This window comes from Sus scrofa, chromosome 14 (assembly GCF_000003025.6).
Source record: "Sus scrofa isolate TJ Tabasco breed Duroc chromosome 14, Sscrofa11.1, whole genome shotgun sequence".
Classification (NCBI taxonomy): Eukaryota; Metazoa; Chordata; class Mammalia; order Artiodactyla; family Suidae; genus Sus; species Sus scrofa.
This window is the reverse complement of record NC_010456.5, coordinates 3,320,527-3,333,261: the sequence shown is the minus strand read 5'-3', so window position 1 is coordinate 3,333,261 and position 12,735 is coordinate 3,320,527. Positions and strand designations below refer to the sequence as shown.

Sequence of the window (12,735 nt, the reverse complement as noted above, 5' to 3'; positions counted from 1 at the left end):
TTCCTAGTCGGATTCGTAACCACTGCACCACGATGGGAACTCCAACAGTGAACTAATATGTTCTCCAGCCTTTACCAAGGCAAAAGAAATGTCAGGAAAGGCTCTGGGATGCTTCTTTTAGGAGAAAAGGCACATAGATAATCCTTCAGAAGGAGTATTGATAAATTGTACTTTCTAAAGCAAGTATTAGAAATGGGACTGAAATCAGGTAGGAATACGTAGGAAGATTTAGTGAAATGAGCACTATATACAGTCAACAACCTTTAAAAAAAAAATCTCATCCATTGATTTTCACTCTCTTAAAATAGTTAATACAAATTTGCAAATAGACTAGTTTGACTATAAAGGATACACTTTATACTTACCATTTTATGATGAAGGCTTATCCTATTCTGAGCTATTAATTTTTAATTAAATATAATGGAAATAAGTTCATCTTAAACTTCAGGATTTTCCCTTCTAATGTTTATAAACTTCCCAGTGCCACCATCCTGACAGCACTGGAGGTTTGACTCATAAAGATATTCTGCACATGCAAATTAGAAACACAGCACACAAGCCCCTGGGGCTTCTTCAAACTGATTGAATATGGTGCTTATTGAGTTTTTACCATTTCAGGGCAACCACTGGAAAGTTTAGATGTTAAGCTGATATTAGAGTAACCATCAGACCAAAAATGGGTAATTTGATAATTTAATTAATCTCACTGAAATCTGGTTTCAGTGAATATATTTTCACTGAGATGCTAAAAAGGATTATTATGCGTGCTTTGAGAAGTAAATATCTGGCCATGAAATGCTTCTTCCTGAGAAAACACCATGAAGGTGGACAATTAATGGACATACACTCCCACCCTGAGCTCACTGAATTTCCACTCTTGTGTCCTTACTCTTTGCTACTGATCTATTGGATCACTTGCTAGGTTTCCACAGTTGATTTTTTTTTGGGGGGGGTCTATTTTAGGGTCCCACTGGCAGCATATGGAGGTTCCCAGGCTAGGGGTCGAATCCAAGCTGTAGCCACCGCCCTATGCGGGATCCGAGCCGCATCTGCGACCCACACCACAGCTCAGGGCAACGCTGGATCCTTACCCCACTGAGAGGGGGCAGGGATTGAACCCGCACCCTCATGGATACTAGTCGGGCTCGTTAACCACTGAGCCACGACAGGAACTCCGAACACGGTTAATTTTAATGTTTACTTTCAGAATTAATCTTTCATAAAAAATTCATCTATCCCTTTAAAAAGTAGTGAAACATTCGCAGTGTATGTATTCACATCTTTAATCCATCGACCTATTATTTGTGCAAGAGAAAAGGTAATTTACTCAACCACACTCCCTCCAGTAGCAAGTACGGATTAATATCTCTCCAAAAGCTAAGTCATTAACTCCCTTCCCATTGACAGGAAGGGAGTCTTTATTTTCAGTAGCAGCCTTCACCTGGTCTCCTTCCAGATGGCATCATTTTTCCATCATACCCCTCGGCACCTTCACGTCTCAACAGACGTCATGCAGTGTCCTGTCCAGTCTTTCCAGCGGCTGCAACCCTGGCTCCTTCATGTGTTGTTCTAGTTAATTCATAAACAGCACACTTGACTAGTCACCCTTCTCTAGCCTGTTCTAAAACTAAAAAGGGGTGACAACATTGGAAATAATTTAGACTCCAATAATCCCCTTCTCATAAATCTCACTGATGATCATTTGCTGGCCATTAATAAAGATGGAAGATACCAAAGCAAACAAAAAAAAACCGATGCTAAGCCAGAGGAAAGCTAGCAAAGGATGACATGATGAACCTGCTGCTTTCTTCAACTTCAATAAATTCCATATAATTAATTTTTGAGCTCTAAGAATGAATATGAACTAAGAATGGAAATAATTCTCTCTGTGAAAGAATCATGACGGATTTAGAAGAAGACAGTTGCAGACTCACCATCTCTGCGATTAAGACTGGCAAAGCCAGGGCCATGGCTGCTGGACAGCTCTGAGGAGCTGCTGAAGGAAGTCCGGGGCAAGGCAGATGCCAGAGGGGCATCACAGTTATCTGGGGGGAAAAATATCACCGTTAAGGTTAATATACTGATTAAAGCTTTTCTGTCTTCTTCTCTCGTCTCCTCTTCCTTCCCTTTTTCTTGCCTTTCCTTCTTATTTCCCTCGAACCCTCCCTCCTTTTCTTCCTTATTTCCCTTCTTTTTCATTAACAGGCTAGGAAAATGCTACAGCCTGTAGCAAACATCAGTTTGCCCAGGTAAATGTTGAACAGCAGGCTTTAAGAAAAATAAAAACCCTGACTGGTAGCATTTGCCACTTCTCATGGCATAAATATTCACATTGTGACCAATGTAAAGCTATCGACATGATGCCATTGACTATGAAGTTGCAAAGAGACAGGGACACATCGCATCATTATACTTTCACCACACAAATAAGATATGTAAACAACCTTAAAAACCTTAAGACACCATAACATAAAGTAGGGACTGGTGAGTTTTCAGAGTTTATTATTCATGTTTTTAACTTGATTACTTAATAATGCTTTAATTGTAATATAATTTAATTTTAAATAATGACTCGGTTTTCATGCAAAATTCATGAAAAGTTAATGACTGGCTCTGGCTAGATGCTAAAAATTGGTTTCAGCACATCACTCCTCAATGGGAAAATATGAAAAGTATGTCCTTGAAAATCAGAGAGAACACTGTAAGGGCACCACTATGTCTATTGAACTTGGCACTGAAAGTTAATTTAAAATTAAAAGCACAAAATGTGGAGAACAAAAGCAACTGTTAACATTTCCAGATGATATGATTATATAGGTAGAAATTTGGAAATAACTTAATAGTCCATCATACAAAAGCTGATTATATTTCTAAACTTATCCATAGTTAGAAAATAAATTAAATAGAATAGCAAATAGCAACAAAGCATATAAAGTATCTAAGAATGAGTCAAAAATTTATAAGACATTTATGGAAATAATTATTAAACTTTTATTGAAAGACATTAAAGGAAAATTACATAAATTCAGACCAGAATAACAGCAAATAGGAAGAACAGTGTTTTAAGGTATAGGTTTTCCCTAGTTTGATCCAAAGATTCATTAGAAGTCCAGTCAAAAGCCCAGGAGGGTTTGTCATAGAACTTGAAGCAGTGAACCACATGGCTCAAAGTTCTTCTTAATTTATTTTATTGTAATTTTTTTTTTGCTTTTTAGGGCCACACCCTCAGCATACGGAAGTTCCCAGGCTAGGGGTCCAACAGGAGCTGTAGCCACCGTCCAGAGCCACAGCAATGAGGGATCCAAGCCACATCTTCAACCTACACCAGAGCTCACAGCAATGCCAGATCCTTAACCCACTGAGAGAGGCCAGGGATTAAACCTGCAACCTCATGGTTCCTAGTCCGATTCATTTCCGCTGCACCACAATGGGAACTCTGGCTTGGAGTTCTTAACATGGGGTACAGATAAGATTTAGGGGGTCTGTTGAGAGGAGGAGAAAAAAATTACATCTTCATTCTCACTAACCTCTTGCTAAAATTCAGCATATTCTTCCATCATGAATAGAGACAAACTATACCATACTCAGTAGTTCTTTTGCATTTGTTACCAACATAAATTGAAGATACTTTGATAGCAATCTTTGTTGTCACAGATATCTAGGAATATCTTTTATGATCCTCTTTACTTATAATATTATTTATTAAACTCACCACTAGATCTTGTTACTTAATGTGCTGAAAAACTAAGATGACATTACATTACAATTTCTAATACATATATATATATATATATTTTGCTTTTTAGGGCCACACTCATGGCATATGAAGGTTCCCAGGCTAGGGGTCCTATTGGAGCTATAGCTGCTGGCCTACACCGCAGCCACAGCAACATCAGATCCAAGCCGCATCTGTGACCTACGCCACAGCTCATGTCAATGCTGGATCCTTAACCCATTGAGCAAGGCCAGGGATGGAACCCGAAACCTCATGGTTCCTAGTCAGATTCATTTCCGCTGCGCCATGACAGGAACTCCCAATTTCTCATATACTGATATAGCATTTCAATATAACTTCTACTTTGCAGCCTGATGTATGCATTTTAGGCATGTACAAGCCCCTGAAAAGGAGTCACAGGCTTCAGCCATGTGCCAGAGGGGTCTGTGGCACAAGAGCAAAGAAGCACCCGCAGTGAAAGTATGCACTGCAAGTACAAAGCTGCTGAGATAGTACTGGGGCATTCTTAGCATTTCAGAAAACTCCAGAAGAAAAGGTTTATCCACAGTCCATTAACTGCACCAACTCGAGTGTCAAAATGACAATTTCTCGGAGGCAAGAGCCTGCTGAGCAGACAGGGCCTGCATCTTTCCCATGTAGTTAGACTCTAACTTAACCCCCGGAGTAGCACAGCTAGGTGAGGGCAAGTCAAGATTATCTCCACCAGCTGTTCAACTTGGGAAGCCTGATCCTTTCCCAGCCTCCACCCCAGCCTGGCTCTCTTTCCAAGTCTCCGCAGACACTCCCCGCTGAGTCCTCTCTGCTCACACCTTTGCTCTCACCATTTTGGGGGGCTTTCCTTACAGGGCTGGAAATGAAGGAGGATCAAACACAGATTCTGGAGCCAGGTTGCGGGTGGATATAGCATTCACCAAGTTGCCTGCTCTTGGGATATCACCTACCCTCCCTAAGCCTCAGTTATCTCATCTGTACAATGGGGACATCACACAGTTGTATCACAAAACTGTACAAAGGGGTCTCACAATTAACAGGATTTCTATGAGGAGTCAAAGGGTTTGCTTTCAACACTTTCACTCTGGTAAAACAAGTCATCACATGAGTGTCCTCAAAATCTTCTATAAAGGAATTCCCACTGTGACACAGCAGAAGAGAATCCAACTAGTATCCATGAGGATGTGGGTTTGATCCCCGGCCTCTCTCAGTGGGTGGGGGATGCAGCTGTGGTGTGTCAAAGGTGTCAAAGACCTGGCTCAAATCTGGCTTTGCTGTGGCTGTGGTGTAGGCTGGCAGCTGCAGCTCCAATTCAACCCATACCCTGGGAACTTCCATATGCAGCTCCGATTCAACCCCTAGCCTAGGAACTTCCAGAGGCCACAGGTACAGCCCTAAAAAGAAAAAAAAAAAATTTATATATATATGTTCTATGAGGACATTTTCCCCATAGAGAGACATAGAAGGCAGCATTCAAAGTTCCAAACTGTAGGCTCCTTTTTTATTAGCTTTTCCAAAGAAAGCCGATGAATCTTGGTCTTAAAAAAAAAAAAAAAGACTAGGAAGTAATAGCTTTTATATTGTACGCTTTTCTTTTAAGGAACAATTTCATAAAAGCTTTTTTCAAGGATACTTTTCTTTATAACCCTAACTTGGAGGCTTCAAAAACAGTTGTTCCAATTTACTTCCACACAGTCAAATCTGAGAATGTGTGTGGTCAAAAACGAGGTGACCACATCCCACAAGGCTTGGAGGGGAGTGGCTCTGTATTTGGACAGTGTTTTCCGTGCATTCACTGTGTTTCTAACTAAACTACATTCTGCAGGGTGAAGACGTAGATGTCATCCAAAATCTCCACTAACCATTATTTTCAAATGGAAATGTCTATTTTTTTAAAGTACAGTTGATTTACAATGTTGTACTAATTTCTGCTGCACAGCAACGTGACCCAGTCATGCATATATATATATATATATATATACATTCTTTTTCTCACGCTATCTTCCCTTATGGTCTATCCAAGGAGATTGGATAGAGTTCCCTGTGCTATACAGTAGGATCTCATTGCTTATCTGTTTTAAAGGTAATGGTTTGCATCGACTAACCCCAGACTCCCAGTTTACCCCGCTCCCTCCCCGACCCCCCTCGGCAACCACAAGTCTGTTCTCTGTCTGAGTCTGCTGTTTTGTAGATAGGTTCGTTTATGCCATATTTTAAATTCCACCTATAAGCGATACTACATGGCATTTGTCTTTCTCTTTCTGACTCAGTATGAGAATCTCTAGTTGCATCCATGTTGCTGCAAAGGGCATTATGCAATGTCTATGTTTTATACTATGATCCCTGAATTCAAAATTGTTAAGACTCAATTTAATTTTTTTCTCACAGCATTACTAAACATTTGATTTCCACTATTATTCTTATCAATAATCTGATAAATACCAGATACTTAATGCTTTAAGCTATCAGAATTATTTAGAAATAAAACTGTTTTTAACCAATGAGATGGCAAACCAATTGAAAAGAGCAACTACCTACCACTTAGGAAAATGAGTACAAGTAATAAGCTTATAAGAATTCACAAATGAGAATAACTAACATTACAGTTAAATAGGCTAAGACAATTTTATGTCTCTTTGTAATAACCACTTATATTAATATGAAATGAGTCTATGAAATAATCTCAATTTTGAAATGCACTTAACTCCTTTAGAAGTTCAAATGCATTCAAGGTTAGGTTCTTAGAGAAGCTTAGAAATTCTAAAGGGAAACCCATGATCCATTGTAATGTGTTTTACAGAAAAAACAAACACACCATAATTGTTCATGATTTATATATGATTCAGACCAGAGTGCTAGAACATCCTTGGGTGCATGCTCATATAATAAATTCATATTTATGAAATACTCAAACCTTGGCTCAGTATCTGTTCCTATGGTAAAGTCATTTTAATCAATAGCTTATTGTCTGTCTTGCCAACAGAGCAGCGTTATACTGAAATTATAGAACAATATTACAATATGTCAGCTTCTATTTTTTTAAAGTTATATACATATATATATTTTTTCCTCCGGGTAAAATATTAGAAATTCGGAAGTCCCACAGTTGAGCAACACATAGTTGGCTTAATCCTCTTAATCTAACTAACACTATCTGAGCGTTTTCCAGACTCTTGACCTCCTCTTAAAACTACTAAAATCTACCCCTCTCCACAAATAAAGTTCCAGACAGACCTCTTTGGATTACTACAGCACATTGGTAACACATTTGTTCTTTGTTCCTTCAGAACTTTCAAATCCAGTTTATACCCAGCTGTATATAAGTGGTATGCATTATGTTCTGAACTAGATTAAAAATGCCTCCACGCAGAAAATGTGTGCTTGTTTGTTGCTGGTTGTTCACCCCTCAACATGCCATGATGAACTCCAGTCCCTGGAATGGAAAGGAGCGTGTGGTATAAACTTCCCTGGAGCTGAACTCCTGGTGCTACTTGCTCCTCCCAAGTGGGCAGCTTGAGGGCCCAAATTGTTGTGATGTTCAAGGCCCACAGCAAGGCCCCTCAGCCTCTGGACCAGCAAGATTCAGAAGTGGACTCACAGGACCTAAAGCCACCTAGGAATCATTTCCCCATCAAGAGGAGTGAGGGCTGGAGCTAGCCTGTAGCTCCAATAGCCACTGTTCCTGGTGGTCCATCAAGGCCTCTGAGAACTTGATAAACAACAGTGTCATCCCCTTGCTATTCCCAAGGCATGAGCTCACACCACATAAGTGGAGTTCCTTCTTCGTACAGATTCCCAAGCAATGTCTTCACCACTTTGGACTCCAGTTCTGAACTTGGTCAACTGTTCTGGAGGCACTTGCCAGTTTCTAGACCCCAGCTACACATACAGTGGACAGGTGGTGGTGACCCCCTGGCATCTACAGGCCATTCTAAGCTCATGATCCTGGCATATAGGACATTCTAGGGACTCTTGCATAATTCTCCAGCTCCATCTCATCTGCTACTGCCCACTTGCTCCAGAAAATGTGTGCTACGGCAGGGTCCCGGTGTGTTCATATACACTATTGCCCCATGTCTACACTCGGCACCGCTGTGCATGCCATGAGCTTGAACAACTGCACTAGACCCAGTCATTTAATTTCATGACCCTCAATACCCAGCCTGATAGGCTATGTATGGCCTAGTGGACAGCAGAGGCGATTTCTAATTTCTTGTTCTTCCAATAAGATGCATTCTAGTAGTAGAACACAGTTGTATCTTTGCCAAAACAAAATCAGAAAGACCACATTTCAGGCTAATTTATTTAATTCACACAACCATAGAGTTTATGCCTAGGCATTAGCAGAATCCAAAGGAAAGCACTTTTATCTCTACTCTTAGGCTTCTTTTATTTATTCATTTATTTATTTATTTTTATTTTTATTTCCGTTTTTTAGGGTTGCACCCATGGCCTGTGGAAGTTCCCAGGCTAGAGGTCGAATCAGAGGTACAGCTGTCAACCTATACCACAGCCACACCAACGCAGGATCCAAGCCATGTCTGTGATCCACACCAGAGCTCATGACAATGCCAGATCCTTAACCCACTGGGCAAGGCTAGGGATCGAACCCACTCCTCATAGATACTAGTTGGATTGGTTTCTACTAAGCCACAGCAGGAACTCCCTACTCTTAGGCTTCTTTTAACACATAGATCTAGACCTGAATGTTGACTGTAAAATTATTCTTCAATGGTGAAGGCTTCACTTCTCACTCTAAATCAAATGGTAACACTATAAGTACAGTTTGTCTTCAATTTTAGTGGTATATATATTCAAAACATTCATTGTTCTTATAATTAAATTATATTTCTGGTTTCATTTAGCCAAGTGGTTTCATACTGTTAGTGTTTCCTTTTTGATCACAGCATTTATAAAATGCCTTACACTTCTTCTTTTTCTTTTTTTGGTCTTTTTGTCTTTTCTAGGGCCATACCCACAGCATATGGAGGTTCCCAGGCTAGAGGTCCAATTGGAGCTGTAGCCACCAGCCTACACCAGAGCCATAGCAACTTGGTATCCGAGCCGTGTCTGTGACTTACACCACAGCTCACCGCAATGCTGGATCCTTAACCCACTACGTGAGGCCAGGGGCCGATCCCGCAACCTCATCGTTCCTAGTCAGATTCATTAACTACTGAGCCACGATGGGAACTCCGCCTTACACTTTTTTTGAGAAAAATTTAAATCTTAAAATAGTACATTCCAAATTCTGACACCCAAGTAGCAGAGAATATTTAGCTAGGCAAATACTTTTAATCAAAAAAAAAAAAAAAAAAGTTGTCTGCCTAATGATCTGGTTTTGATCTCTCAGAAAATCTGCAACTCAGATACAAAAAATCAGTTTTTGAAAAGCCTTCCTCTCAGAGCTGAAATCAATGAATTTGAAAACAGGAAAGCAATGGAGAAAAATAAATGAAACCAAAATTTGATTCTTTGAAAAGATCAGTAAAACTGATAAGCCTTTAGCCAGGCTAGCTTGGGAAAAAAAAAAAAAGAGAGAGAGAGAGAGACTATAAATTATTAATACCTGAAATGAAAGAGAGGACATCACTACAGATCCTATGGACAGTAACAGGATAAAAAAGGAATAATATGAATAATTCAATACAAACCTGGCAATCCAGATGAAATGGACCAATTCCTTGAAAAATACAATCTATATCTATTAAAGAATTTGAATCAATAACCCAAATAATTATTTTAATAATATAATAATAACCTTCCAAAACGGAAAGCACTAAGTTCAGATGGCTTCACTGGTGAATTCCATCAGACATTTAAGAAAGAAATCATGCCATGCCTCTATAACCCATTTTAGAGGATAGAAGCATAGGAAATGTTTTCTAACTCATTCTACAAGGCCAACATTACCGTAATACTCAAACCAGTCACAGATATTACAAGAAACCTACAGACCAATATCTCTCATGAACATAAATGCAAAATCCTCAACAAATTAGCAATCAAATCCATCAATGTATAAATAGAATTCTATGTTGCAAATAAGAGGAATTTGTCCCAAGTATGCAAGGCTGGTTCAACACTGAAAAAAAAATCAATGTATGTTTTCCATCACATCAACAAGCTAAAGACAAAAGATCATTTGATCATATCAACAGATGTAGAGAAGCATCTGACAAAATCCAACACCCCATCATAATAAAGAAAAACCTCTTATTAAATTAAGAGTAGAAGTGAACTTCCTCAGCTTAATGAAGAATAGCTACAAAAAAACTTGTAGCTAACACCACACTTAACAGTGAGAAAACAGAGGCCTTCCCGGTTAAGATCAAGAACTAGGCAAAGACTTCCCCTCTCACCACTCATTTTCCATATCCTTCTGGAAGTATTAGTTAATGAAATTAGTCAAGAAAAGGAAATAAAAGAGGTACATACTGGGAAGGAAAAAAAATCTTTCTTTGTTCATAAATGACAAGATTATCTAAGTAAAAAATCTGAAAGAATAGAATAAACTCATTAAAGTAATAGGTGATTATAGCAAAGTTACAGGACATAAGGTTAATATACAAAAATCAACTGTTTTTCTATGTACCAACAATGAACAAGTGGAATTAGAGATTTAAAACAATACCATCTACATTAGCACCTAAAATATGAAATACTTAAGTATAAATCTAACAAAAAATGTATAAGATCTATACATGGAAAACTACAAAACTCTGATGAGTGAAATCATCAGAAGAACTAAATAATTGGGGAGAGACTCCATGTTGGATAGTTATACTTGATATTGTCAAGATTTCAGTTTTTCCCAATTTGATCTATAGATTCACGGCAATACCAAAGTTCCAGCAAGTTATGTTGTTGATATCAACAGACTGATTCTAAAGTTTAAGTGAAGAGGCAAAAGACCCAGAATAGCCAACACATTATTGAAGAAGAACAAAACTGTAGGAACTACACTACCTAATTTCAAGACTTGCTGTAAAACTTCAGTAATCAAGACAATGTAGTACTGAAAAAGGAACTGACAAATCAGTGAAACAGCAGAGAAAGTCCAGAAGGAGACCTACACACATACAATCAGCTGATCTTTGACAAAGGAGCAAAAGCAATATAGTAGAGCAAAGACAATCCTTTCAACAAATGGTGCTTGAACAAACGGACTTCCATAAACAAAAACATGAATCTAGACACCCATCGCAAAAATTAGTTTGAAATGGATCACAGATCTAAATGTAAAGCACAAAACTATAAAACTCCTTGATGCTATAGGAGAAAATCTAGATGAATTTACATTTGGTGTTAACAACCCATGAGGAAAAGAATTAATGACCCAAATTTACTAAAATTAAAAATGTCTTCTCTGCCAAAGGCAATGTCAAGAGAATAAAAACACAAGCCACACATCGTGAGAAAATATTTGCCAAAGACACATTTGATAATGGACTTATTATCCAAAACACACAAAGAAATCTTGGACTCAACAATAAGAACGCAACTCCATTTTTTTAAAAATGGTCCATTATGGAGGTTCCCAGGCCAGGGCTTAGAATAGATTTACAAGGAGATCCTGCTGAATAGCATTGAAAACTATGTCTAGATACTCATGTTGCAACAGAAGAAAGGGTGGGGGAAAAATGTAATTGTAATGTATACGTGTAAGGATAACCTGACCCCCTTGCTGTACAGTGGGAAAATAAAAAAAAATATTAAAAAAAAATGGTCCAAAGGTGACTTTAACAGACACCTCACCCAAAATATACAGAGGACAAATAAACGTATGGAAAGATATTCCACACTATATGGATCCAAAGAAATGCAAAAACAAAAATGAGATAGCAATACGCACCAAGGAAAACAGCTCAAATCTGGAACAGTAGTAACACCAAATGCTGATGAGGTTGTGAAGCAGGAAAAACTCTCACCTATTGCTGGTGGGAATGCAAAATGGTGCAGCCTTTTCGGAAGATACAAAACTAAACATACAATCCAACAACCTGCTCTTTAGTATTTACCCAAAAGGGTTGAAAACGTATGTCTACCAAAAACATGCACAAAAATGTTTATAGAAGCTTTATTTATTAAATTCCCAACACCTGCAAGCAACCAAGGCATTAGTAGGGAATGGATAAACTGGGGTACATCCATATAGTGGAATATTAGTCATAACAATAAATGATCCATCAAGCCATGAAAAAACACAGAAGAAACTTCAATGTATATTACGGAGTGAAAGAAGCCAATCTTAAAAGGCTGCATAGATATGATTCTAGTTATATGGCATTTTGGAAAAAGCAAAATTATAGAGCCATTAACAAGATCAGTGGTTACCAGTGTTTAGGTGGAAGAGGGGAATGAATGGGAGGAGCTTGGGGATTTTTAGAGCAGTACAGCTACTCCGTATAATAATATAATGCTGGATACATGTCATTATACATTCATCCAAACCTACAGAATGTACAACACCAAGAGTGAATCATAAACTATGGATTTTGGGTGATTATCATGTGTCAGCCGTAAAAAAATACATCAGTCCGGTGAAGGATACTGGTAATAGAGGAGGTTAAGCATGTGTAAAGGGAGGGCATACATGGGAAATCGCTGTACTTTCTGTCCAATTTTAAAGTAAACCTAAAACCGCTCTAAAAAAAATTTTATTTTATTTTTTTAAAGGGAGAGAGGCTTTCTCTTTATCAACAACCCTGAGAATTTGCTTAAAAATAAAGGCTATGATTTAAATAAGGAGATAACCTTTCAGTTGTTTTTCTTTCCCAGGTATCTGCTTAGGAGCCTATTTGTGAAATTTAGCTCTTGGCCTGATGACTGAAAGAATCAAGTCCATTCCTTCATGGGTTTAAAATTGTGCAAGATTGTGTGACTCTACCATCATGCAGAGGAATCGAATATTTAGGGGAGAACAGTTTCATTTTTTTTCATGGGTAGTTCTGCTTCAGCACTCTAAGGAGACAAGGATTTAAACCTGTTTGAAAGGCAAATTTGAA

At 38.4% G+C, this 12,735-nt stretch overlaps 1 protein-coding gene across 4 annotated transcripts in view; it reads right to left on the bottom strand.

The window, feature by feature from the left end:
• The window catches only part of LOC102166958 (contactin-associated protein-like 3), a 205,491-nt gene that overhangs the window by 167,559 nt on the left and 25,197 nt on the right, over nt 1-12,735 (bottom strand). For all 4 annotated transcript variants that reach the window (XM_021072824.1, XM_021072822.1, XM_021072823.1 and 1 more), the window contains exon 2: nt 1,935-2,045. In XM_021072824.1, the coding sequence (XP_020928483.1) occupies nt 1,935-2,045 (111 nt within the window). The remainder of the gene's footprint in view (nt 1-1,934; nt 2,046-12,735) is intronic.